Source organism: Aquarana catesbeiana, linkage group LG05, assembly GCF_042186555.1.
Source record: "Aquarana catesbeiana isolate 2022-GZ linkage group LG05, ASM4218655v1, whole genome shotgun sequence".
Lineage (NCBI taxonomy): Eukaryota > Metazoa > Chordata > Amphibia > Anura > Ranidae > Aquarana > Aquarana catesbeiana.
Window position 1 is genome coordinate 6285922 of NC_133328.1, and position 23647 is coordinate 6309568.

At 42.9% G+C, this 23647-nt stretch overlaps 1 protein-coding gene across 1 annotated transcript in view; it reads right to left on the reverse strand.

Annotated features, from left to right (window-relative positions):
• Positions 1–23647, reverse strand: part of LOC141144049 (NACHT, LRR and PYD domains-containing protein 3-like) — a 184645-nt gene that overhangs the window by 1174 nt on the left and 159824 nt on the right. Inside the window, exons 15-19 of the mRNA XM_073629399.1 lie at positions 21868–22142; positions 20465–20593; positions 9067–9208; positions 4981–5031; positions 1–58 (exon numbers count right to left, since the gene is read on the reverse strand). The exon at positions 1–58 is cut by the window's left edge and continues 1174 nt beyond it. Of these exons, the coding sequence (XP_073485500.1) occupies positions 1–58; positions 4981–5031; positions 9067–9208; positions 20465–20593; positions 21868–22142 (655 nt within the window). The remainder of the gene's footprint in view (positions 59–4980; positions 5032–9066; positions 9209–20464; positions 20594–21867; positions 22143–23647) is intronic.

A 23647-nucleotide genomic window follows, 5' to 3' on the forward strand; every position in this document is an offset into this window, starting at 1 on the left:
TTTTGGATCAATTCTTCATAATGTATATCTACAAAGTGCTCCATTGACGAGGAGGAATCTGTAAGTATACAAATACATTGTTATGCCATGTATCATCTACTCTTCCTTCTTCAAAATGTATTTCTGTTTTTTTTTTTTTATGTGTTTGCTATGTTTCCTAACTTTCTTTTTTCTGTTCCCGTTTGGTTACATAGTCATGCATTTAATTAGGGTGCAAAAAGACACAAGACCATCTAGTTCAACCAATAGAAAAAATACATAGATGTAATAATGAGAAAACCACCATATACAGAATCCTATACCCACAGATGAACCAGAGGAAAACAGAAATCCCCTATATAGCATGATGCAATTTGCAGTGGAGTCACTAGGGTTTGAGTCACCTGGTGCGGTAAAACATGGTGTTGGGGTCATGAAGGTGACCTCATTGCTCTGGCCTGAATGAACAAAAGTACAGGTCTTCTGTAAATCGGGGATATGTTTTTTCCCATTTCACCAGCAGTTTAAGGCCTCTTTCACACGGGGCAGATCAGTCATGATCCGCCCCGTGAACATCCGCTTGCTCAGCGGGGATAGCTCCGCCGATCCCCGCTGAGCAGGAAGATGACAGGTGCATCGCTGCACACTGTGCAGCGACGGACCTGTCAGAGCGCCGCTCTCCCCTATGGGGGGATCGGATGATGACGGTCCGTAGTGTCCGTCGTCATCCGATCCGATCCGAAAACGGAGGAAAAAGTAGGTTTTTCCTCCGTTACACTTTTCGGATCGGAGCGGGTCGGATGTCAGCGGACATGTCACCGCTGACATCCGACGCTCCATAGGGATGACTGTATGTCCGTTTTTCATCCGAAAACGGATGGATGAAAAACGGACATACGGATCATCCGTGTGAAAGAGGCCTTAAGCTACACAGAGATAGTCACAGTGGCAGTGAAGCATTTTAGAATCATAATGACAGTAAAATTAGGAGGAAAGGTAATTTGATCCATTTAATAACCGCTTCAGCCCTGGAAAATGTTACCCCCCTTCCTGACCAGGGCACTTTTTGCGATACGGCACTGCGTCGCTTTAACTGACAATTGCCCGGTCGTGCGGCGTTGCGCCCAAACATGACATACTTTTTTCCCCACAAATAGAGCTTTCTTTTGGTGGTATTTGATCACCTCTGCGGTTTTAATTTTTTTGCGCTATAAACAAAAAAAGACAGACAATTTTGAAAACAACGCAATATTGTTTACTTTTTGCTATAATAAATATCCCCCCAAAAAATATAAAAAAAGATTTTTTTTCTCAGTTTAAGCCGATATGTATTCTTCTACATATTTTTGGTAAAAAAAAAAAAAATCGCAATAAGCGTATATTGATTGGTTTGCACAAAAGTTATAGCGTCTACAAAATAGGGGATAGTTTTATGGCATTTTTATTATTCTTTTTTTTTTTTTACTGGTAATGGCGACGATCTGCAATTTTTATCAGGACTGCGATATTATGGCGGCCACATCGGACACTTTTGACACATTTTTGGGACCATTGGCGTTAATACAGCAATCAGTGTTATGAAAATGCACTGATTACTGTAAAAATGTCACTGGCAGGGAAGGGGTTAACACTAGGGGGCGATCAAGGGGTTAACTGTGTTCCCTAGTGTGTGTTCTAACTGAAGGGGGGGAGGGGACTGTGTAGGGGAGATGACAGATCGCTGTTCATACTCTGAATGAACAGACGATCAGTCTCTTCATCTCTCAGAGAACCGGAATCTGTGTGTTTACACACACAGATCCCGGTTCTCAGTATACCCCGAGCGATCGGCGGTGATGGCGACTGTCGGGCACTCGCATCAGCTCCGTGGGTGAGCAGCCCCTAGTGGCCAAATCTGGAAGCGACGTAACATGACGGCGATTCGCGCAGCCGGGCCATGTTGCCACAGTACAACTGCGGCGGCTGGTCGGCAAGCGGTTAAAGTATACAGTAACTAAAGGCAAAAGTGTACTTTTAGTTGTGGGTGGAGTGGAGAAACACTGTCAGGTTTTATTTGTTGTTTGTGTCCCTGTTAGGGAGATTCACCCTCTCCATTTGTCCTGCAGTGTTGCCAACTATTAGTATTTTTACTGGCAGCCAGTAAAAAAAACGGGCACTTTTCTCCTGCCAGTAACAGGAAAAGGTTGCCAGTTAAATTTATGGCTGTGACGCTCAGCTCGGAACTGCGCGTGTGCAAATCCAGCCCAGAGACGTTTGAGACCATCTGAGTAGATAAAAAAGAAATAAGTTTTATCTTTAATGTCTACCTTAACCCCTTCCCAACCAGCCGCCGCAGTTATACTGCGGAAGGTTGGCTCCCCTAGGTGAACCATCGTAGCTATACATTGGCTGACCTTTTGACCACTAGGGGGCGCACGCCGCGACACCGGAGCCGATGGGCGTGCCCGGCGGTCGCGATGACCTCCGGGCACCCGCGATCGCTCCACACAGAGACAGAACGGAGATCTGTCAATGTAAACAAACAGATTGCCATACTAAGTATGAACAACAGATTGCTCTCCTCACCCAGGCAGTCCCCTCCCCCCCCCCACAGTTAGAATCACTCCCTAGGTAACATAGTTAACCCCTTGATCGCCCCCCCTAGTGTTAACCACTTCCCTGCCAGTGACATTTACACAGTAATCAGGGCCTTTTTATAGCACTGATCGCTGTATAAATGCCAATGGTACCAAAAATGTGTCAAAAGTGTCCGATCTGTCTGTCAATGTCGCAGTCCTGATAAAAATCACAGATCGCCGCCATTACTAGTAAAAAAAAAAATAATAATAGAAATGCCATAAATCTTTCCCATAGTTTGTAGACTCTATGGGGTTGATTTACTAAAGGCCAATAGACTGTGCACCTTGGAAAGTGCAATTGCACTCTGCAAGTGCAGTTGCTCCAGAGCCTAGTAAATGAGGTAAAGCTTCACTTTGCAAAGAATACCCAATCACATGCTAGGAAAATAAAAAAACAGCATTTTTGCTTGCACATGATTGGTTGATGAAAGTCAGCAGAGCTTCTGCTCATTTACTAAACTCTGGAGCAACTGCTCTTGCCGTGTGCAGCTGCACTTTCCAAAGTGCACAGTCTTTTTGCCTTTAGTAAATCAACCTCAAAAACTTTTGCGCAAACCAATCAATATACGCTTATTGCAATTTTTATTACCAAAAATATGTAGAAGAATACGTATCGGCCTAAACGGAGGAAAAAAATTAGTTTTTTTTTTTTTAATAATTGGGGATATTTATTATAGCAAAAATTACAAAATACTGTGTTTTTTTCAAAATTGTTACATAGTTACATAGTTAGTAAGGTTGAATAAAGACACCAGTCCATCAAGTTCAACCTGGGCAAGTATGGGTGCATGTCTACAATTATCCCTATTTTTATTTAAGGTACCCATATAGCGCTGTGTCAATTTTTTTTTTTTTACGCAGCGCTCCACCCATATAGCACACACTCACATCGATCCCTACCCTCAAGGAGCCCACAATCCAAGGTCCCTAACATTCATATACTGGGGCTAATTTTTTTGGACAGAAGCCAATTAACCTACCAGCATGTCTTTGGAGTGTGGGAGGAAACCGGAGTACCCGGAGGAAACCAACGCAGGCACAAGGAGAACATGCAAACTCCAGGCAGGTAGTGTCGTGGTTGGGATTTGAACCAGCAACCCTTCTTACTGCTAGGCGAGAGTGCTACTCACTACACCACTGTGCTGCCCTATTGTTGCTTTTTTTTTTGTTTATAGAGCAAAAAAAAAAAACCGCAGAGGTGATCAAATACCACCAAAAGAAAACTCTATTTGTGGGGAAAAAAAAGGACGTCAATTTTGTTTGGGTGCAGCGTCGCACGACCGCGCAATTGTCAGTTAAAGTGACGCAGTACCGAATTGCAAAAAATGGCCTGGTCCTTCAGCAGCCAAATTCTCCGGGGCTAAAGTGTTTAAATCATATTACAAGTTAGAATTGTGCACAACAGAAAATTTTGTTTAGTTTTGGTTCGTTGTCATTTGTAAAATACATAATTTCATTCTGTTATATTCGTTATGTTACGTTAATACGTTTTCGGATAATTCGTTATTTCTGTAGAGTGTCGATATTCGTTATACTGAATCTTGAATTATGTCGAATCCATTCATTATATGCGCTATAATTTCGTTGGAATTCGATATTTATGTATGTATATATATTTGTGATAATGAGTCATAGCTTGGAAAGTCGTTTGTTTATTGAATCTATTAACACACACAATGACAATATCTCTTCTTCTCTGCTCAAATACAATACAACACCCTTCTCTCTCACTTCTCAGGAATGCACTTTGCCAGTAATCCAACCTCCAGCACAAAATGAATCAGCTGATTGGACTGTAAGATTCACTTTGAGTTGACCTTTTGTTTCATTAGATGTTCAACAAACTACTAAATCATGTCTAATTCATTCATTATATCCACTATAATTTCTTTCTTATTCGTTGAAATTCCTTATTTTTTTATTCTGACATTCGGATGCATCCGAACGTCCGAAAGATGCAAAATTCGCCCGAATTTCGATTCGTTACGAAACGAATTGCAAAAGCCTATTACAAGTTGCACCTTGTACTTGTTTGTATCCTAAATGCTAAAATTTACACTTAAAACTGTAATTTGCTAACTTTTGGAAATGCCAGTAAAAACCTGGATGTGCCAGTAAATTTTGGGTGTTGTGTCAGTAAATTTCATTCTGGTAGGTTGGCAACACTGTTGTCCTGTTAACATTATCACCACGAGTGAAAGATCCAAAATGAAAAAAAAAATGCCTTTAGTCCGGCTTTAGTTTAGTTTAATTTTTAACCCAGAGGCTATGGCTTGAGCTAAATCAGGGAGAATTGTGCAAAGACACAAGAATTTTTTGTATGCAAATAAGAATAAAATAACACTTTCATTGGATAAATATTATAGTAACAGGTTTAACATACCTACACTGGTGACAGACGCACGGGCTGTTAATTGCATTTGTTTCAATTCCCCTAAAAAATAAAGGACACAGTAGACATTTACACAGTACAATTACTTTACAATGCTGAATATATTTATTCTATTCATTTTTAAGACATGTGTATAAATGTGAACTTTGACGTAATATACATTTATAGCAATATATTGCATGAAGAGTTGAAAGTGATTGTAAACTTACCTCCTCTGTGCAGTTGGCTTTGCACAGAGCAGCCCAGATCCTCCTCTTCTCGGGTCCCTCTTCTGTGCTCCTGGCCCCTTCCTCCTGTTGAGTGACCCCCACAGCAAGCAGCTTGCTACGGGGGGGCACCCGAGCCGAGTCACAGCTCTGTGTATCCATTCAGATATGAGACCCGACCCCGCCCCACCCTGTCTCTCCCCGGATTGGCTAACTGACTTTGATTGATAGCCGCTGGAGCCAATGGTGTCTCTGCTGTGTCTCAGCCAATCAGAAGGATGGCTAAGACACTCGTGGACATCGCTGAAGAGAGAAGGGGCTCAGTTAAGTATTAGGAGGGTTGAGGGAGGTTACTTCACACAGAAGGTATTTTTTTTTCTTAATGCATAGAATGTACCTTCTCTTTTTACAACCCCTTTAATTCAGTGTTTCTCAGCCAGGGTGCCACCTGGGTTCTCCCTGAGTGCTGTGAGCACAGGACCCAGTTTGTCCTGAATCAGTGTCACTAGTTGTCATGGTGCAGACAGGCTAGCCGCCGGCACCATAACAACCAATGGAATTCTAGGGCCAGGATGCAAGGCGTCATTTGTTGCTATGGTGATGGTGGCCAGCGTCCCCACAAAACGGCAACTGATAAATGAAAAGGAATGCAGCGCTCTCACCAAGGGAGTCTCCTGAGTATAGAAGTAGAGTCCACGATAGGGTGCTCAGGCTGTTGTGTCCTCCGGACAACACTCAAAATAGGAAAAGCTGGCAACTCCATGTCCTTACCAAAAATGTAAACGTTTATTGATACATGTAAAAAGATACATGTATCTTTTTACATGTACCAATAAACGTTTAAATTGTACCAAAAAACGTTTAAACGTTTAAATTTGGATATGGACATGGAGTTGCCGGCTTTTCCTATTTTGACTGTCACAAAATGGCAACTCATGACTCAGATACAGGGCAGGCAGCATTCATGGACGCACCGAGCATACAAGCGAGGACAGAAGACCACTCTGCCGTAGGTAGGTGTGACACCCGGTCCTTAGGTAGGGCTCTGATGTAAAGAGGGGATTGTGTAATTGGGGGGCATTTTCATAAAGGGTGTGTTTGGGAGACTCTGTGATTGGTGGGCTATGAAGTGGTGGGGGACTCATGTTTAGGGGGAATTTGATGTATAGAGGTGACCCTAACATGAAGGGCTGGTGTTTATGTGAAGGGAGACCTCTGATGTCAAGGGGGACCTCTGATGTGAAGGGGGATTCTGATGTGTGGGGTCTTCAACTAGGGAGAGTTTTATCCATCTGTGGACCACTACAGTGATCCATAGAATTTGTTTTTATAGAAATACTGGCATAAATGTGAACAGAGAACTCCATTTGTTGGACACCCAGCTGTCTCCCAGGGGCACGTTTCCATACCTCATCCTCCATGTACAGCATGCTAACTCAGGTTTCATTAGCCATGAGCATTGTTGAATTCTATTAAGGGGCGTTTTCCTCTATATATGTTGGACATTAATGTTGCTCTATTGGCCTCATACATGTGTGGAGTGTAAGGTTTTGCCGGCCCCTGTTCAGAAAATCTGAAACTCGCTTACTATTGAGCATTTTGAAAATTCGTCGCTTACCTAGGTTGTGGGTCTATACAATAGCGCATTCCAATTTAAGATAGAGAGATTCGTTCTCTCATCTGTTACGTCTTTGAACCTTGGTCGTGTCCTAAAGAAGCCTAACAGCGAAACACGTCGACGCACAAGGGCTCACTGCACTAATAACACATGATGCATATATGTGATAGTTTTTACTCCTTTTGAAGATTTTGTCTGTAATTTGTATTTTTTCAATAAATGTGATTATTTATATTGTTTTCTTCTCCATTGTTTCCTGGCCTATAAAGTCCGGTCTTTGGTAGTACTCCCAATAGTACTTCCCCCTTTTCCCCAATATTTACGGACGTGGCAATTAAGTGCCCTTTCTCTCTACGTAACCACTTTAACCACTTGAGCTCTAAGAGGTTTGCCCGCTCTCTATGACCATGCCATTTTTTGCGATACGGCACGGCTCTACTTTAACCATTTCCGGCCGCGCTATAGCCCAATGACGGCTACAGTGCGGGCTTCTAGTGACGAGAGGGCGCTCTGTTATGCGTGAGCAACGCGCTCTGTGGGCTCTTTATCACGTGATCAGCTGTCAGCCAATGATAGCTGATCACGGAAGTAAACAGAAGACAGTTATCAGCTTTTTTTTTCTCCTCACAATCAGTGTGAGGAGAAAGGTATAAAGCCGGTAACCAGCTTCTGTTACAGGGACATCGGTCCCTGCCTCGGTGCCCACAAGTGCTGCTAATCAGCGCCCACCAGTGCCACCTATCAGTGCCCACCAGTGCCTCATCATATACTTTCAGTGTCTTTAACCACTTGCCTACCGGGCACTCCCCACCCCCCCTTTCTGCCCAGACCAATTTTCAGCTTTCAGCGCTGTCACACTTTGAATGACAATTACGCGGTCATACAACACTGTACCCAAATGACATTTTTATCATTTTTTCACACAAATAGAGCTTTCTTTTGGTGGTATTTAATCACAGCTGGGTTTTTTTTTTTGGCTAAATAAACGAAAAAAATACTGAAAATTTTTAAAAAAAAAAAGGTTTTTCATAGTTTGTTATAAAATTTAGCAAACTGGTAATTTTTCTTCTTCACTGATGTGCGCTGATGAGGCTGCGTTGATAGATGGCACTGATTGGCAGCACTGATGGGCACTGATTGGCAGCACTGTTAGGACTGCACTGATAATCAGGACACTGATAATCAGTGCCCTGATTATCAGTGTAGATGTCCCTTTAACACAAGTCAGTTATCAGCTCTCCTCTCCTTTCTTCAAACTGTCAGCATGAGGAAAGGAAAGCCAATAACTGACTTGTGTTTACCTTGTAATCAGCTGTTATTGGACACAGCTAATCACGTGGTAAAGGGCTGCTGTGATTGGTCCTTTACCCCGGATCTGTGATCAGCTGTGTCCTAATAATGCAGCGATCACAGAGAGCACCGCAGGGGGCGCACATGGCAGCATGATCAAGGGAGGATGTCCATGTACGTCCTTCCGGAAAAGTAAGCCCGTGCTGTATCAGCTATCAGCTATAGCGCGTAGACATGTACAGAACGAAACAATACGTTTTGTTTCGTTTTTTACATAAATTAGTTTAGTTAAATTAGTTTCATTTGTTTAATTCGTTTTTGGAATTACTGTAGTTTTGTTTATTAGTTTTCAAATTAGAAAAGTTTCCCATATTCCCAAAAAGAATAAAACAGAATAGAAAAAAAAGGAATAGAATGGAATTTTTTTTTTCCTCTATTCTATTCCTTTATTTTATATTCTATTTTATTCTCTTTGTAAATTTGCAAAACTATTCGAGTTCAAAGAGTTTTTGAATTTAAAAAGTATTCGAAAACGATTTGAATTTCGTCTGAATTTTTTTTTTTCTCGTTATTTCGGATTCGTTTAAATTCGGTACTGTTCTAATTCTGAAATTCGGATGCACCTGAATTTCCGAATAATGAAAATCCATCCGAATTTTAATTTGAAACGAAAAGAACCGCACATGTCTAATGGCGCGTGCGGGAACTGGTTAAGGGAATAGATTTGGGAAATAAGTATGTATTGCAGAGCTGTACTGCATATGTTTGTTTTTTTTCCCCCTAGATATACACATATGGTGCTCAGCTGAATTGCTATACATTACACTGGATGTGGTGATCTCTGCAATTATGTGACCTTCTGGGCTGTGACAGCATATTAATGGCTACAATGCACCTAACTTGTTTAAAAATGTCACAACATCTCCTCTAATCTAAAGAAATTATTATTTTTTTTTTTTTTACCTTTTGTGACTTCACCTTCCCAGAGCGGATCGACACTCCCCATCAGCGACATGGACAATGAAAGTTCTTTTGCATTTCCATTAAGAATAACTTCAACAAAGGGTAAATTGTCAGTTTCACAACTAATTTCAAACCGTAGACGCTGGGAAAAGATGGAAACATTTTATATTTTAAAACCACATCTTGTTCACCTCTGTGTTGTACTTAATTAGGACTGAGCACACAAAAAATAGTATCTACAATGCCAAATGCTGGTACAATATGGTATTACATGTAGCACCCTCTAGTTTGCTATTAGTGCTAGTGTAGATAATTTTAAAGCAGAGTTCCACCCACATTTTTCACTCCTCACCATGCAGCACTAATGTGCATCCTTAAAATGAATTGGCAATTCGTTATTTTATTTCTGTTCACTTACCTGATTTATACCTATATCTAATTTCACTTCCTCCTTTAGGGGCCGTACGTCATTTCTGGTTTTGCATTGGCTCCTGGGAGATCTTGGTCAGCTTGACATGGCACTGCTCCCGTAACATTTAACATTGGCTTCTATGGAAAATCTTGGTCAACTTGACAGGGCACGACTCCAGTAACATATAACATTGCATGAAAAAAAACTAGAGAGAACCCCCTATCGGGGCTTTAAAGCAGCCAATAGAATACAATGGATGGTTACAAAATTTGAATTTTATTGGTACAAAAAAATATATAAATAGCGATAAAAGGGAAAAATTCATAAAGATAAATACTGACTGTTAGAGTCAGGACACGAACTGAGTGTGGCATACATATACAGCAAACAGCAACTTGCAATGAAAACCAATGTATGACACAATGTATACGAGGGCAGCCTATATTTCCCCAATTAAGCGTTTTGAATAACAATAAATGCCTCTAATAAAGACAGTAGGCCATACAATATGTGTGGGACAATAATAATTATATAAAATCCTGACGCGTTTCGACCCTTCCCGGGTCTTCTTCAGAGGATGGCTGTCCGCACTAAAAGAAAGGGGGTAACATATATCACATATCAAACATAACATCCAATTTCCGTAGTGCCAAAAACCATGCAGGCATGCCCATATAATGCGACTGAATAAATTGTATAGTTACCTATCACAGAAATTGTGACACTACAGTGTCATTCTTGGCATTACCAAAATGTTTAAGATGAATACACTTGTTTCTTCACTCCTCCGTCTCCCCCGTATCAGACCAGTTCCCACCGGGGACGAGTGACGGACCAGATGAGCCTTACGAGGGGTCACGCTTGCCAGCCCCCCATGTATGGAAGAGGGAGGGAAGGGAGGGGGCAGGACGGGCAGTCCAGGACCGCACCCAGATAGGGTTCACGTTAATACTACAAATCAAAAATGGAAAATGTTGGATGGTCAGTTGATTCATACCATATAGTTGGAAAGTTTCCCAACCATGGAATTCAATATGCTTATTGTATTATGAGTCCATGGATCTGCAGGAGGGCATTGCTAGAAAGTGAAAGAGATGGAGGAAAAAGGAGAGGGGAAGAAGGGAAGGAGGGGGAGGGAAAAGGGGAGAGGGGAGAGGGGGGGGAAAAGGAAGGGGGGGGGAGAAAGGGGAGGGGGGGGGAGGGAAAAAGGGGAAGGAAAGAGGGGGCATGGGGAAAAAAGAGGAACGGGAAGAAGGGAAAGGAAAAGGCGTGTGAGGAAAAGGGTGAGAAGAATAAAGAAAAGAGTGAATAAGAGAAGTGTGGTGAAGTGCAATAAGACTGGAAAATAGCCAATGCCCTGCTGACAATAATTCACCATGCAACCTCAAAATGTACCAAAAAGTTGATAGGGTAAAAGCACCAACAAACCATAGGGATGGGAGCGAGAAGACAAAACGGGACTACAGTGTAGGGTCGGGGGAGGAGGTGAAAAAACAACAAACAGAAAAGAGGGGGGGGGGGGGAAAGGGGGGGGGGGGATGTTAGACCATATGGAGGGGCACGACAAGGAAGTGACAGGTGATTGGAAAATTGTGAAGGATGATAAGGGAAAAAGTGAAGGTGTGGACAGAAAAGGGAGGGGAGAAAGACACAGCGTGGAAGTGAGGGTGGGATACTAGGTGAAAGTGTATGGGATGGATAGGGGAGTGCAGCGGTAAATGGAATGGAATAACAGATAATAAAACACACACACAAGTGAACGTGGCTAAACACTGAAAATCAACAACCCAGTGACAAGTGCGGGGGTGGTAGTGGGGCTATTTACCCGGTCAAGCTGAACTGAATAACAAAGTGGATGCCTTCATTATTCTGCAAAAATTAGATTAAGGATAAGAGATCATGACAAAATCATAAATGATTTCAAAAAAGAAAAGAAAAAGCAAAAAACGAATTGCTGAGCAGCTTGTATGAACACATAACCGTCATTCCAAGTACACTTACCACTTAGATGACTAGATTATCACCGTGCCTGGCGTCTCTGCATTGAAGAGAGTCCAATATAGTGCCTCTAAGGTTTCCTCCATTTATGAGGAGTGTTAAATGACTGACTCCCGTCAGGTGCTGGTGTGTGTCCGCCCACCCCCCAACCCGCCCCCTGCCCCTCATCAAACAATGGGGGGGGGGGGTGAGCAACACAGCTGTGCGCTCAACGTGACCCCCCCGGCGTTCCGGAGAGGATTGCTCCTCCGGGCATTCCCGTAACTTCCGTCGCAACCGCGCAAGCGCCGCTACGTCACGCGCACGCGCACTGAGGCGCGCGCGCGTGAGCACGGCATCCGGAAGGAATCCGGGACGCCGCTGGCAGGGCAAGAGATGCCCACCAAAGGTACTGCCTCCTAGTGGGCATATTGTGGAGACGCGGGCCCAAGCATCTCCTCTCTTACCCTGCCAGGAAGGCACATAGGTACACACCGCCCCCAGAAAGGAAGGACAGACACTGAAGGGGAGATGAAGGTGAACGTCATGCTATGCAGTTATAGCTACAATTTCTGCAAGGATCTCTGGTGTAAAAGCAATATTGATATTAATTTTTACAGTCCGCATCACTTGTTCACCGGGCACAACATGCATGATCCATGCAGAGCGGATTAACTACATGCTGACCATACCATAGCATATACATTGTTCATTACATATCAACATTAGTTTACACAAGATTAAGCACCTAAACTGGCATCATCCGCTTGCAAATACATATTTACCTCACATATAGAAAAAATAAACAAATAAATTTGCATAACATTGTAAGTTATTATGTAAAGAACTTAGAACTGTATTTCTGGGACTGGATTTTTCTCAAAAAGAAAGAGCGTTTAAACATGTGTGGTCCATTGACTTTGATGCTATGACCTATAACAACCATATACACATCATACATCTATTTATGATGGGGAAAAGAGTGGCGAAGTGGGTGACTACACATGGGGAAAACCAGGCAGTATATGCAAGATTGGGAGCATTGAATGAGTGAAATAGTGGTGGGGACTTCCACTTGGGTCAACATAGGAAAGAGCAAAAAAAAAAAAAAAAAAAAAAAAAAAAGAAGGGAGGGGGAGGGGGGAAAAAAGGAGGGGGAGGGGGAAAAGGGGAATAGAATGTATAGATCCAAGCGGTAATGTAGAATAGAAATAGGAGATAAGAATTTTGTCCTCCAAACATTATTGTGTCTTCCCAGATGAGAACCCCTGCAGAAAAGGGGCATATGAGATTGACTCGTTTAGGCCTGGTGGGGAGGTGGCCTGCAACTGGAATATCCATCTCTGCTCTCTCTGCAGCAGAGACTTGTTCCAGTCGCCACCTCGTTTGGGAATCTGTATTTTGTAAAGGGCCACAAAAGTGACTCTGGGGATACTATAGTTGTGTATGCTGATTATATGCCTTCCAATTGGGAGGTATGGGTTCCCCACCTCCATACTGTAAACATGTTGGGAAATGCGCTTACCGAATTCCTGCCTGGTCTTCCCCACGTAGAACGCACCACATTCACACTCCATCAGATCCATTATTAACCCCTTGCAATTGTTGATTCAAGATGAGTAAATTTATGGGGGAGGATTGGGCTAACCTAATGACTCAGTACGAAAGTTCCTTTGAACAGGGCGATCAAAAAACCCTGTCCATCACATCGTTATTCCAAAAATTAACTAAGGTGCTGGAGAGAAAATCTGCCCTCTTTTGGCATGTGAAGAGTTTTAGCAGATACCTCAAGGAACAAATTAATCCCTTTGGACTACGCGTCCAAATTTTTCCAAATGTTGATCTAATAAGTGACGAATGTAAGGCCGAATGGGAGGCTAACCTCAAGTCGTGCTCCAGGGAGATGATGTTAATCTTGTCCAGGGAGTACGACAAACAAATTGCCCTCTTAGACTGCGTTATTGGTAAATTGGAACAAACATTGAGTCAATATGCCCAGCACCCCCTATTCGCTGAATCCCAAATTTGCTTGGAAGAAAATCTCTCAACTTTTAATAAAAATATTTTGCACAATAAGGAAACGCAATTTTGGAGGGACAAGCATGCCTTTTTAGAGGGGTATGCCTATAGATGGAAAAATCAAGGGGGCGCATCTAACAACCAATCACGTCGTGAATTTAAATATAAAACGAATACTCAAACTCCCAAAGCTCGGAAATCCTTGGATTCCGAACCTGAACGTAAGAATTTCTCCCAACGTAACCAAACGCGCAATAGAGCCCAGCAGAAAAGAGACCGGAGTTCTAGGAATTCCCCTGAACATGACCCAAAAAAACGGGCGATGGATACTGCTCCTGTACAAATTGATTCTCAAGGTGCCCAGCCCGATCAGACTGCAGATTGTGCTGCAGAAGCGGACAGGTCAACCTCTTTAGAATCAAACAGTAATATTCCACCCACACAGGAACCCTCAAGACTTTCCACCCCTACCACTGGTCCAAATAAAGTAGCTTCACAAAAAACTTTAAACCCGTCTCGGGGACCTATGTCCCCACAAACCAACAAAATAGGCAAAGGTCTAGACCCCTTTGTGGTGCGAATACAACAAGCCACCTAAGTGTGGTTAATTTATCTTCCACCAACCTGTCACCCAGCGAAGTGCAACTCCTATCCCGTGGACTAACTTTTTGCCCTGAACAACAGTTTGACGTATTCGAAACAGTTACTGATTTACAACTCTTTGCACGCAGGTTATTACTTAAATACCTGCATGCAAAAAATGACTCTGAAGGTGACGCTGTGGATGGGTCCCCCCTCAGTATGAGGGAATGTAGGGCCTTACGTGATCTAACTCTCCTTTATCAGGAAAACAACACAGTGGATCTCATAGATCAAATCGATCTGGACGCCTTACTGCAGGAGGCTGACAAGTCGACCCAAAATCCCCTAACTATGTTCAAAAAGGCCTCTACTACCTTTCCCTCATCTAGCATTAATTCCAATGTAGCAATATTTTTAAGGCAAACAATTCGCGACATATGTAAAGTATCGCGAACCCAGTCCAAACCGGCCAATCTGTCCAATGAAGAAAATTTGGCCCTGCAACGCCTCACAAAAAACCCTGACATTGTGATAAAACCCTCTGATAAAGGGGGCAACGTAGTCGTCATGAATAATGACGACTACGTTTCAATGTGTCTTGACATACTAAGGAACAAAGAATGGTATAAAGTCGTCTCAATTCTTAACATCGATCAATATAATACCATCTTTTACAATATGATTGACCGTGCATTCTATAGAGGAGAAATCACCAAAGACATCTATGAATATGTTAGAACGGTACATCCCAGGGTAGCTACCTTTTACAGTCTACCCAAGATACATAAAAATCCGACAAAACCCACAGGTCGCCCCATTGTCTCCGGCAATGGAGCTATTTCCGAAAATTTAAGCCGGGTCATAGATGCACACTTGCAACCTCTTGTTCTGTCCCTGCCCTCGTTCGTTAAAGACACTATACAATTTTTACAACTCATTCATGATCTTAGGATACCTAAAAACGCAATTCTGGTAACCATTGATGTTGAGGCGCTGTATAGCAGCATTCCTCACTCTAAGGGTCTGGATGCTGTACAAAGGGCCCTGCAACAGCATTCCCATTATGATCCAGCTTTGGTCAGATTTATCTTGACAGGATTACACTATATATTGCACTACAATTATTTCTGCTTTGACAACTCCCACTACCTCCAGGTGCAGGGTGTGGCTATGGGGACCTGTTGTGCCCCCTCTTACGCCAACCTGTACCTGGGGGAGTGGGAGAAGTCCCTCCTGGACGACGAGGGCCTTGTCGAGTACACCAGCCATATAATCAAATGGCTGAGGTATATCGATGATGTCTTCGTCGTCTGGGAGGGACCTGAGACCAAACTACTTGAGTTTTTTCGTAAAATTAACGTAAACGACCGCAACCTGAGGTTCACGATGACCCATAATTTCCACAGCGTCACCTTCCTTGACGTCTCCATCTCAGTCACCGGGGATGGACACCTCTCCAGCACTCTGTTTCGAAAAACGACCGCTGGGAATACGGTTCTTCATTTTGAGAGTTTTCATCCGATTCCACTGAAGAACTCGATCCCTTACGGACAGTACTTGCGCCTTCGGCGAAACTGTTCAAACGACACTTTGTTTAAAAAAGAAGCAGAGGATCTACAAAATCGACTCCTAGCAAGGGGCTATAGTAGATCTTGCCTCAAAAAAGCTTATAACCAAGTCTCAGAACATCCCAGATCTCAGCTACTTTTTAAATCCAAACCCCCCCAAGGCTCTGAATGTAACCCTACCCGAATCATTATGCGGTATTCTCGACAACACCAGGTCATTAAAAAGATTATAGAGCGCCATTGGAACATCCTCACGGATGATCCCAAACTACGTGGATTCGTTCATGAAAAACCATCTATAACGTACAAAAGAGCGATATCACTACGTGACAAGCTCGTTCGGAGTGAATATACTAATGCCAATATGAGATCGAAGCAATGTCCTGCAGTGGGTTCTTTCCCCTGCGGGCTTTGCTCATATTGTTCACTCATCAAACAGGACAAAATCTTTATGTTACCTAATGGTGACATTTTCACACCCACACAATTTGTGAATTGCCGCACCTGCGGAATTGTTTATCTGATGGAGTGTGAATGTGGTGCGTTCTACGTGGGGAAGACCAGGCAGGAATTCGGTAAGCGCATTTCCCAACATGTTTACAGTATGGAGGTGGGGAACCCATACCTCCCAATTGGAAGGCATATAATCAGCATACACAACTATAGTATCCCCAGAGTCACTTTTGTGGCCCTTTACAAAATACAGATTCCCAAACGAGGTGGCGACTGGAACAAGTCTCTGCTGCAGAGAGAGCAGAGATGGATATTCCAGTTGCAGGCCACCTCCCCACCAGGCCTAAACGAGTCAATCTCATATGCCCCTTTTCTGCAGGGGTTCTCATCTGGGAAGACACAATAATGTTTGGAGGACAAAATTCTTATCTCCTATTTCTATTCTACATTACCGCTTGGATCTATACATTCTATTCCCCTTTTCCCCCTCCCCCTCCTTTTTTCCCCCCTCCCTTCTTTTTTTTTTTTTTTTTTTTTTTTTTTTTTGCTCTTTCCTATGTTGACCCAAGTGGAAGTCCCCACCACTATTTCACTCATTCAATGCTCCCAATCTTGCATATACTGCCTGGTTTTCCCCATGTGTAGTCACCCACGTCGCCACTCTTTTCCCCATCATAAATAGATGTATGATGTGTATATGGTTGTTATAGGTCATAGCATCAAAGTCAATGGACCACACATGTTTAAACGCTCTTTCTTTTTGAGAAAAATCCAGTCCCAGAAATACAGTTCTAAGTTCTTTACATAATAACTTACAATGTTATGCAAATTTATTTGTTTATTTTTTCTATATGTGAGGTAAATATGTATTTGCAAGCGGATGATGCCAGTTTAGGTGCTTAATCTTGTGTAAACTAATGTTGATATGTAATGAACAATGTATATGCTATGGTATGGTCAGCATGTAGTTAATCCGCTCTGCATGGATCATGCATGTTGTGCCCGGGTCACGTTGAGCGCACAGCTGTGTTGCTCACCCCCCCCCCCATTGTTTGATGAGGGGCAGGGGGCGGGTTGGGGGGTGGGCGGACACACACCAGCACCTGACGGGAGTCAGTCATTTAACACTCCTCATAAATGGAGGAAACCTTAGAGGCACTATATTGGACTCTCTTCAATGCAGAGACGCCAGGCACGGTGATAATCTAGTCATCTAAGTGGTAAGTGTACTTGGAATGACGGTTATGTGTTCATACAAGCTGCTCAGCAATTCGTTTTTTGCTTTTTCTTTTCTTTTTTGAAATCATTTATGATTTTGTCATGATCTCTTATCCTTAATCTAATTTTTGCAGAATAATGAAGGCATCCACTTTGTTATTCAGTTCAGCTTGACCGGGTAAATAGCCCCACTACCACCCCCGCACTTGTCACTGGGTTGTTGATTTTCAGTGTTTAGCCACGTTCACTTGTGTGTGTGTTTTATTATCTGTTATTCCATTCCATTTACCGCTGCACTCCCCTATCCATCCCATACACTTTCACCTAGTATCCCACCCTCACTTCCACGCTGTGTCTTTCTCCCCTCCCTTTTCTGTCCACACCTTCACTTTTTCCCTTATCATCCTTCACAATTTTCCAATCACCTGTCACTTCCTTGTCGTGCCCCTCCATATGGTCTAACATCCCCTCCCCCCCCCCCCTCTTTTCTGTTTGTTGTTTTTTCACCTCCCCCCCCCCCTCCCCCGACCCTACACTGTAGTCCCGTTTTGTCTTCTCGCTCACTTGTCCCATCCCTATGGTTTGTTGGTGCTTTTACCCTATCAACTTTTTGGTACATTTTGAGGTTGCATGGTGAATTATTGTCAGCAGGGCATTGGCTATTTTCCAGTCTTATTGCACTTCACCACACTTCTCTTATTCACTCTTTTCTTTATTCTTCTCACCCTTTTCCTCACACGCCTTTTCCTTTCCCTTCTTCCCGTTCCTCTTTTTTCCCCATGCCCCCTCTTTCCTTCCCCTTTTTCCCTTCCCCCCCCCCCTCCCCTTTCTTCCCCCCCCCCTTCCTTTCCCCCCCCCCTCTCCCCTTTTCCCTCCCCCTCCTTCCCTTCTTCTCCTCTCCTTTTTCCTCCATCTCTTTCACTTTCTAGCAATGCCCTCCTGCAGATCCATGGACTCATAATACAATAAGCATATTGAATTCCATGGTTGGGAAACTTTCCAACTATATGGTATGAATCAACTGACCATCCAACATTTTCCATTTTTGATTTGTAGTATTAACGTGAACCCTATCTGGGTGCGGTCCTGGACTGCCCGTCCTGCCCCCTCCCTTCCCTCCCTCTTCCATACATGGGGGGCTGGCAAGCGTGACCCCTCGTAAGGCTCATCTGGTCCGTCACTCGTCCCCGGTGGGAACTGGTCCGATACGGGGGAGACGGAGGAGTGAAGAAACAAGTGTATTCATCTTAAACATTTTGGTAATGCCAAGAATGACACTGTAGTGTCACAATTTCTGTGATAGGTAACTATACAATTTATTCAGTCGCATTATATGGGCATGCCTGCATGGTTTTTGGCACTACGGAAATTGGATGTTATGTTTGATATGTGATATATGTTACCCCCTTTCTTTTAGTGCGGACAGCCATCCTCTGAAGAAGACCCGGGAAGGGTCGAAACGCGTCAGGATTTTATATAATTATTATTGTCCCACACATATTGTATGGCCTACTGTCTTTATTAGAGGCATTTATTGTTATTCAAAACGCTTAATTGGGGAAATATAGGCTGCCCTCGTATACATTGTGTCATACATTGGTTTTCATTGCAAGTTGCTGTTTGCTGTATATGTATGCCACACTCAGTTCGTGTCCTGACTCTAACAGTCAGTATTTATCTTTATGAATTTTTCCCTTTTATCGCTATTTATATATTTTTTTGTACCAATAAAATTCAAATTTTGTAACCATCCATTGTATTCTATTGGCTGCTTTAAAGCCCCGATAGGGGGTTCTCTCTAGTTTTTTTTCATGCACTGTATGGGGTGTGCAGCCTACCTGTCTACACTCATGGGAGTGCTTTTTATTGTTGCTTGAACATTTAACATTGGCTTCTATGGAAAATCTTGGTCAGCTTGTAAGGGCACGACTCCAGTAACATTTAACATTGACTTCTATTGGAAATCTTGGTCAGCTTGACATGGCACTGGAGCAGTGCCATGTCAAGCTGACCAAGATTTCCCATAGATGCCACTGTTACTGGAGCTGTGCCATGTCAAGCTGACCAAGATTTCCCATAGAAGCCAATGTTAAATGTTACTGGAGCTGTGCCATGTCAAGCTGACCAAGATTTTCCATAGAAGCCAATGTTAAATGTTACTGGACTCGTACCATGTCAAGCTAACCAAATTTTCCCATTGAAGCCAATGTTAAATGTTAAACATTGGCTTCTATGGGAAATCTTGGTCAGCTTGACATGGCACTGGAGCAGTACATGCACAATATCGGCAGGTGCATGCTGGTTAGCCAGCATGCGCAGAATACAGGAAGGACACTGCGGCTTCAGATGCCCACACTGGAGATGGCCACACTGTGCAGAAACTTCACAAAGTAAGAAAATTATGCAGCACAAATAGAAAACTGTTAATAGTTTACAGCATACCTTTTTTACATTGCATGAGGCATGAATATTCTAGGGGTATTTTTATCTTAAAACTCATATTTCGGCCGGAACTCCACTTTAAGCTTATGACTTTGTGGTAAGTTATGTGAGTCTGTAATTGGGTCGGGTTACTACAGGTCAGGCTAAATGGCTCTACAGAGGTGGGTCTCTGTTACCTCCCTCCTGGATCTAGAAGCTTGTAGAAGCTTCTGGAAGTTAGTGGGCGGAAGGCCAGGAGGTTCTGATCTGCATATTTGAGGGAACTTGGCCAATGCCCAGGCAGAATGTCCTGACAGGGTGGCAGGTCAGCCCTTAAATACGGGGGAGCTATGCCAGCAGGAGAGTGGTGGAAGATGGAGTTCTGTGGGTGGCCTAGGAAGGATCTCTTAGGTCTAGTGGGGGCTTTGCCTTCAGGCTGGGCTCGGGCTGGCTGGGCAGAATCCTTTCAGTGTCCGGTTTGAGAGGGAATCTTGCCTAAGAGCAACAAGGAGCTTGGAGGACAGAGTGAATACATCAGCAAACCCAGGGATTCACAAGGGGAATCGAATCATTACTTTTGCATAGTAATGCTTTTTAAAATTCACCCTATATGAATACAAACCATTATCTCTAAAAGCTCCCATGTAGCTATGTAGATGTTGTATTATTTCATCTTGATAAACCCATTATTAAAAAAGAAATCACAAATATATTTAAGTAAAAATACGTAAAGGCAAAATAGTTTTACCTTGGGTAATATCTTTCCATCAGGGTGAGCTCTGACAGTATACTCTGTTTTAGTATATAATCTGCTCTCCAATAAGTGAGGTTTTCCCATGTTCTTGAATCCATTGGTTTGTTTCTGCTTATGAAGTTTCTGGGGCAAAGGAACAGGAGGAAGAGGAGGATTAGGTGGAGAAGGAAGGAAGGATCAGGAAGAGAAGGATTAGGGTGACAGAGAAAGAAGTATTGGGAGGGTAATTAAGAAAAGGATCCAGTAGAGAAGAAGGAAAGGGTGGGCCAACTCAATATTGAACCCTACGGACTAAGACTGGGAGGCCATTAAATTTCATGTGCGTGTAAAGGCAGGCGTCCCAATACTTTTGGTAATATAGTGTACATCCCTACTTTGGAACACATATCTCAGTGTTCCAACCAGATGCAGACACTGTTCTGGTATTCTGACAGCTGCAAATTCTGATGGTCAGAATACAATAGCCGTCAGGGGAGACGCTGTTTACAGTGTATGACCCGCCTTAGAGAGTTTCAAACAGAACAAATTTTTCCATCATAAAATTTCCCTTGTTCTTGGGACAATTAAAAACCTTGGATGTCCCATCACTTTCTGTACTGGAGACAATGGTCATCAGAACTAATAGACGGGGTCCCCAGAGGTCTCACTGAAATGTGGTTCTAGCCCTTCCACATCTTATCCACTTACCACCAAATCACATACATGTACGTGATTGACTGAAGTGATTATACTGGGGATATGGCTGCAGCTGTCAGCCATTACCTCGGTATCAATATTTTCAGCCAGCAATGCCCTTTAAAGTTAGAGCAATCCTAACAGCTAATTAACTTCTGAATTGCTTTTACAGGCAGAAGAAAGGGGTCCCCCCTCCCGCTGATGCCTCTCCCAAGCGACTGGGAAGCCCCGCACTGAAGCCAGCGGTTGCGCCAGCTGACCAGAGTTACTGAGGGTCCAGAAAGTCTGATTATCTATATGGACTACCACAGTGGTCTCCAAACTGTGGCCCGGGGGGCCAGATGTGGCCCTTTGCTTGTCTTTAACCGGCCCTTGGGGCACTATTCTCCCACTGCTGCAAGACACTATTCTACCAACTGACGCCAACAATGGGGCACTATTCCTCCCAATGATACCAACGATGGGGCACTATTCCTCCCAATGATACCAACGATGGGGCACTATTCCATCACCTTATACCAATGTGGGGATGTTTACTCCCACTGATGCCAGGAAAATTTCCACTCCCCTTGGCCACAACTCGGCCCCCTTAAAGTCTAAAGGACAATAAACTGGCCCTTTGTTTAGAAAGTTGCCAAAAAGTACCAGAATAGGCGGGGGTCTTCAAGTGGTTATCCATAACAAAAATAAAAGTAATGGTTATTTTTCGATCTTTAGCTCACCGTTATCTCTGGCTGGTTTCTGGGTATCACATAAAGATGAAATTTGTACTCCATGTATGCTTCATATTGGGGACAAACTACCTGGCTGTATAACAGAACCATCCCCTTGAATGGAATGGGTCGTCCCCATAATTTTGACAGTAGAGGACCAAGACCAGAAAAGGAAGGATTTTCCAGGACAATATGGGACGGTCCAATTGTTACCGGTTCTATTATGTTCATTTTTCCATCCTTAAAATTGCCGAATCTAATCAGAGAGATGCCTGTTTTCAAACCTAGGGAATAAAACGCATATTGCAAACATCACAGATATTATTCATGGCTTTCACACTGCAAATTTTTATAGAACAGACTCCATAGTGTCCATTAGTAGAAGAAGGTAGAAATGGGAAAGGGGGGACTTTTGAGGTGCCAGAAACAAAGAACTGTATCATATATAGTAAAAATACCAAATTTTATTTAATACATCAAATTAAAAAGATATATCAATCTTGAATTTAAAATTGCATGTTTGTGGGAGTATAACTACTGTACATAAACATCGTTCGACATGTTTCGCTAGACTGTATAGCTTCTTCAGGAGATTTGTAGTTATTTGTTATTGTATTTATCTTAACTGCAATTTATAAAAGAAATTATAAGACAAAGATACAATAGTGACAAAAAAGACAGATGTCATCAATAAAACATCTTTATACAGAAGAAAGAACGGAATCTGCTAAAAAAAAAAACTCTTACCCCAAAAGAAAACTGCTCTTGGGTTAGCATGCAAACATAAGCTTTGCAAGCCATCGGGTTCTATTGGCCCCGCCACACTGGATGGGTGGTCATACGGACGCCCAGGGCGTCCTGTTGGAAGGGCTACTATTTGGCCCTTTCGGGCGACGCAGTTTTTGAGTGCCGATCCATTCCCGTCAATCCATTTTTCCATCTTGAAATAGTCCTGAAAATGAAGGCAAGGTGTTCAGCAATTGGCCCCTTAACACAAGGTCTTTCTGATCACGGATATGTATTTTCTGTATTTATGCGAATAAAATGGCCCTTTAAGGATATTATCGGTGGTATCCCACTGTGGCCAGAGTTAGTTTTTTGCTGTGTTGTCCCGTTGGGGGCTTTACCAGCAAACTTTGATTGTTCGTTTTGTCCTATTCATTTTCCTCTTATGATCAGAAAGTAACTGTGGGCATTGCTGTATTAGCTTCATTGTTTTGGACTTTCCAAGATGGCCGACGGGTTCTCACGCTTGCATATGACGTCACTACGTCCGTGCATGCGCAGTCGGCATTCCCTGGGTGACCGCACCTGATTGGCAAATATATCTTTTTAATTTGATGTATTAAATACAATTTTGTATTTTTTACTATACATGATATAGTTCTTTGTTCCAGGCACCTCAAAAGTCCCCCCCTTTCTCATTTCTACCTTCTAACAATTTGGGATATGACTAGCTTCACCCATCCTTGGCTGATTTAAATATATTGTTTTCAGTGTCCATTAGTAGTTATAGACCATGTGACCTAGGCTGCCCGGTGTTTAGGTCACATAAGGAAACAGATTTTCATTCATGGTGAATTGGATTTTATTTGGATTGAATTTCAATGTAGTGTGGCTGTCTATGCCTGTTGGAGAGATTTCCCCTAACTTCCTGCCCAAAAGGAAGTGAGAGGACGTAGGAGGGAAATTTGTTTACTATTCATGGAACATGTGTCCCCATTGGAAGATTTCCCCCACCCATCTGTTTCATTGACAACTGTAAAATTTTGAATTTCACAAAAACTCT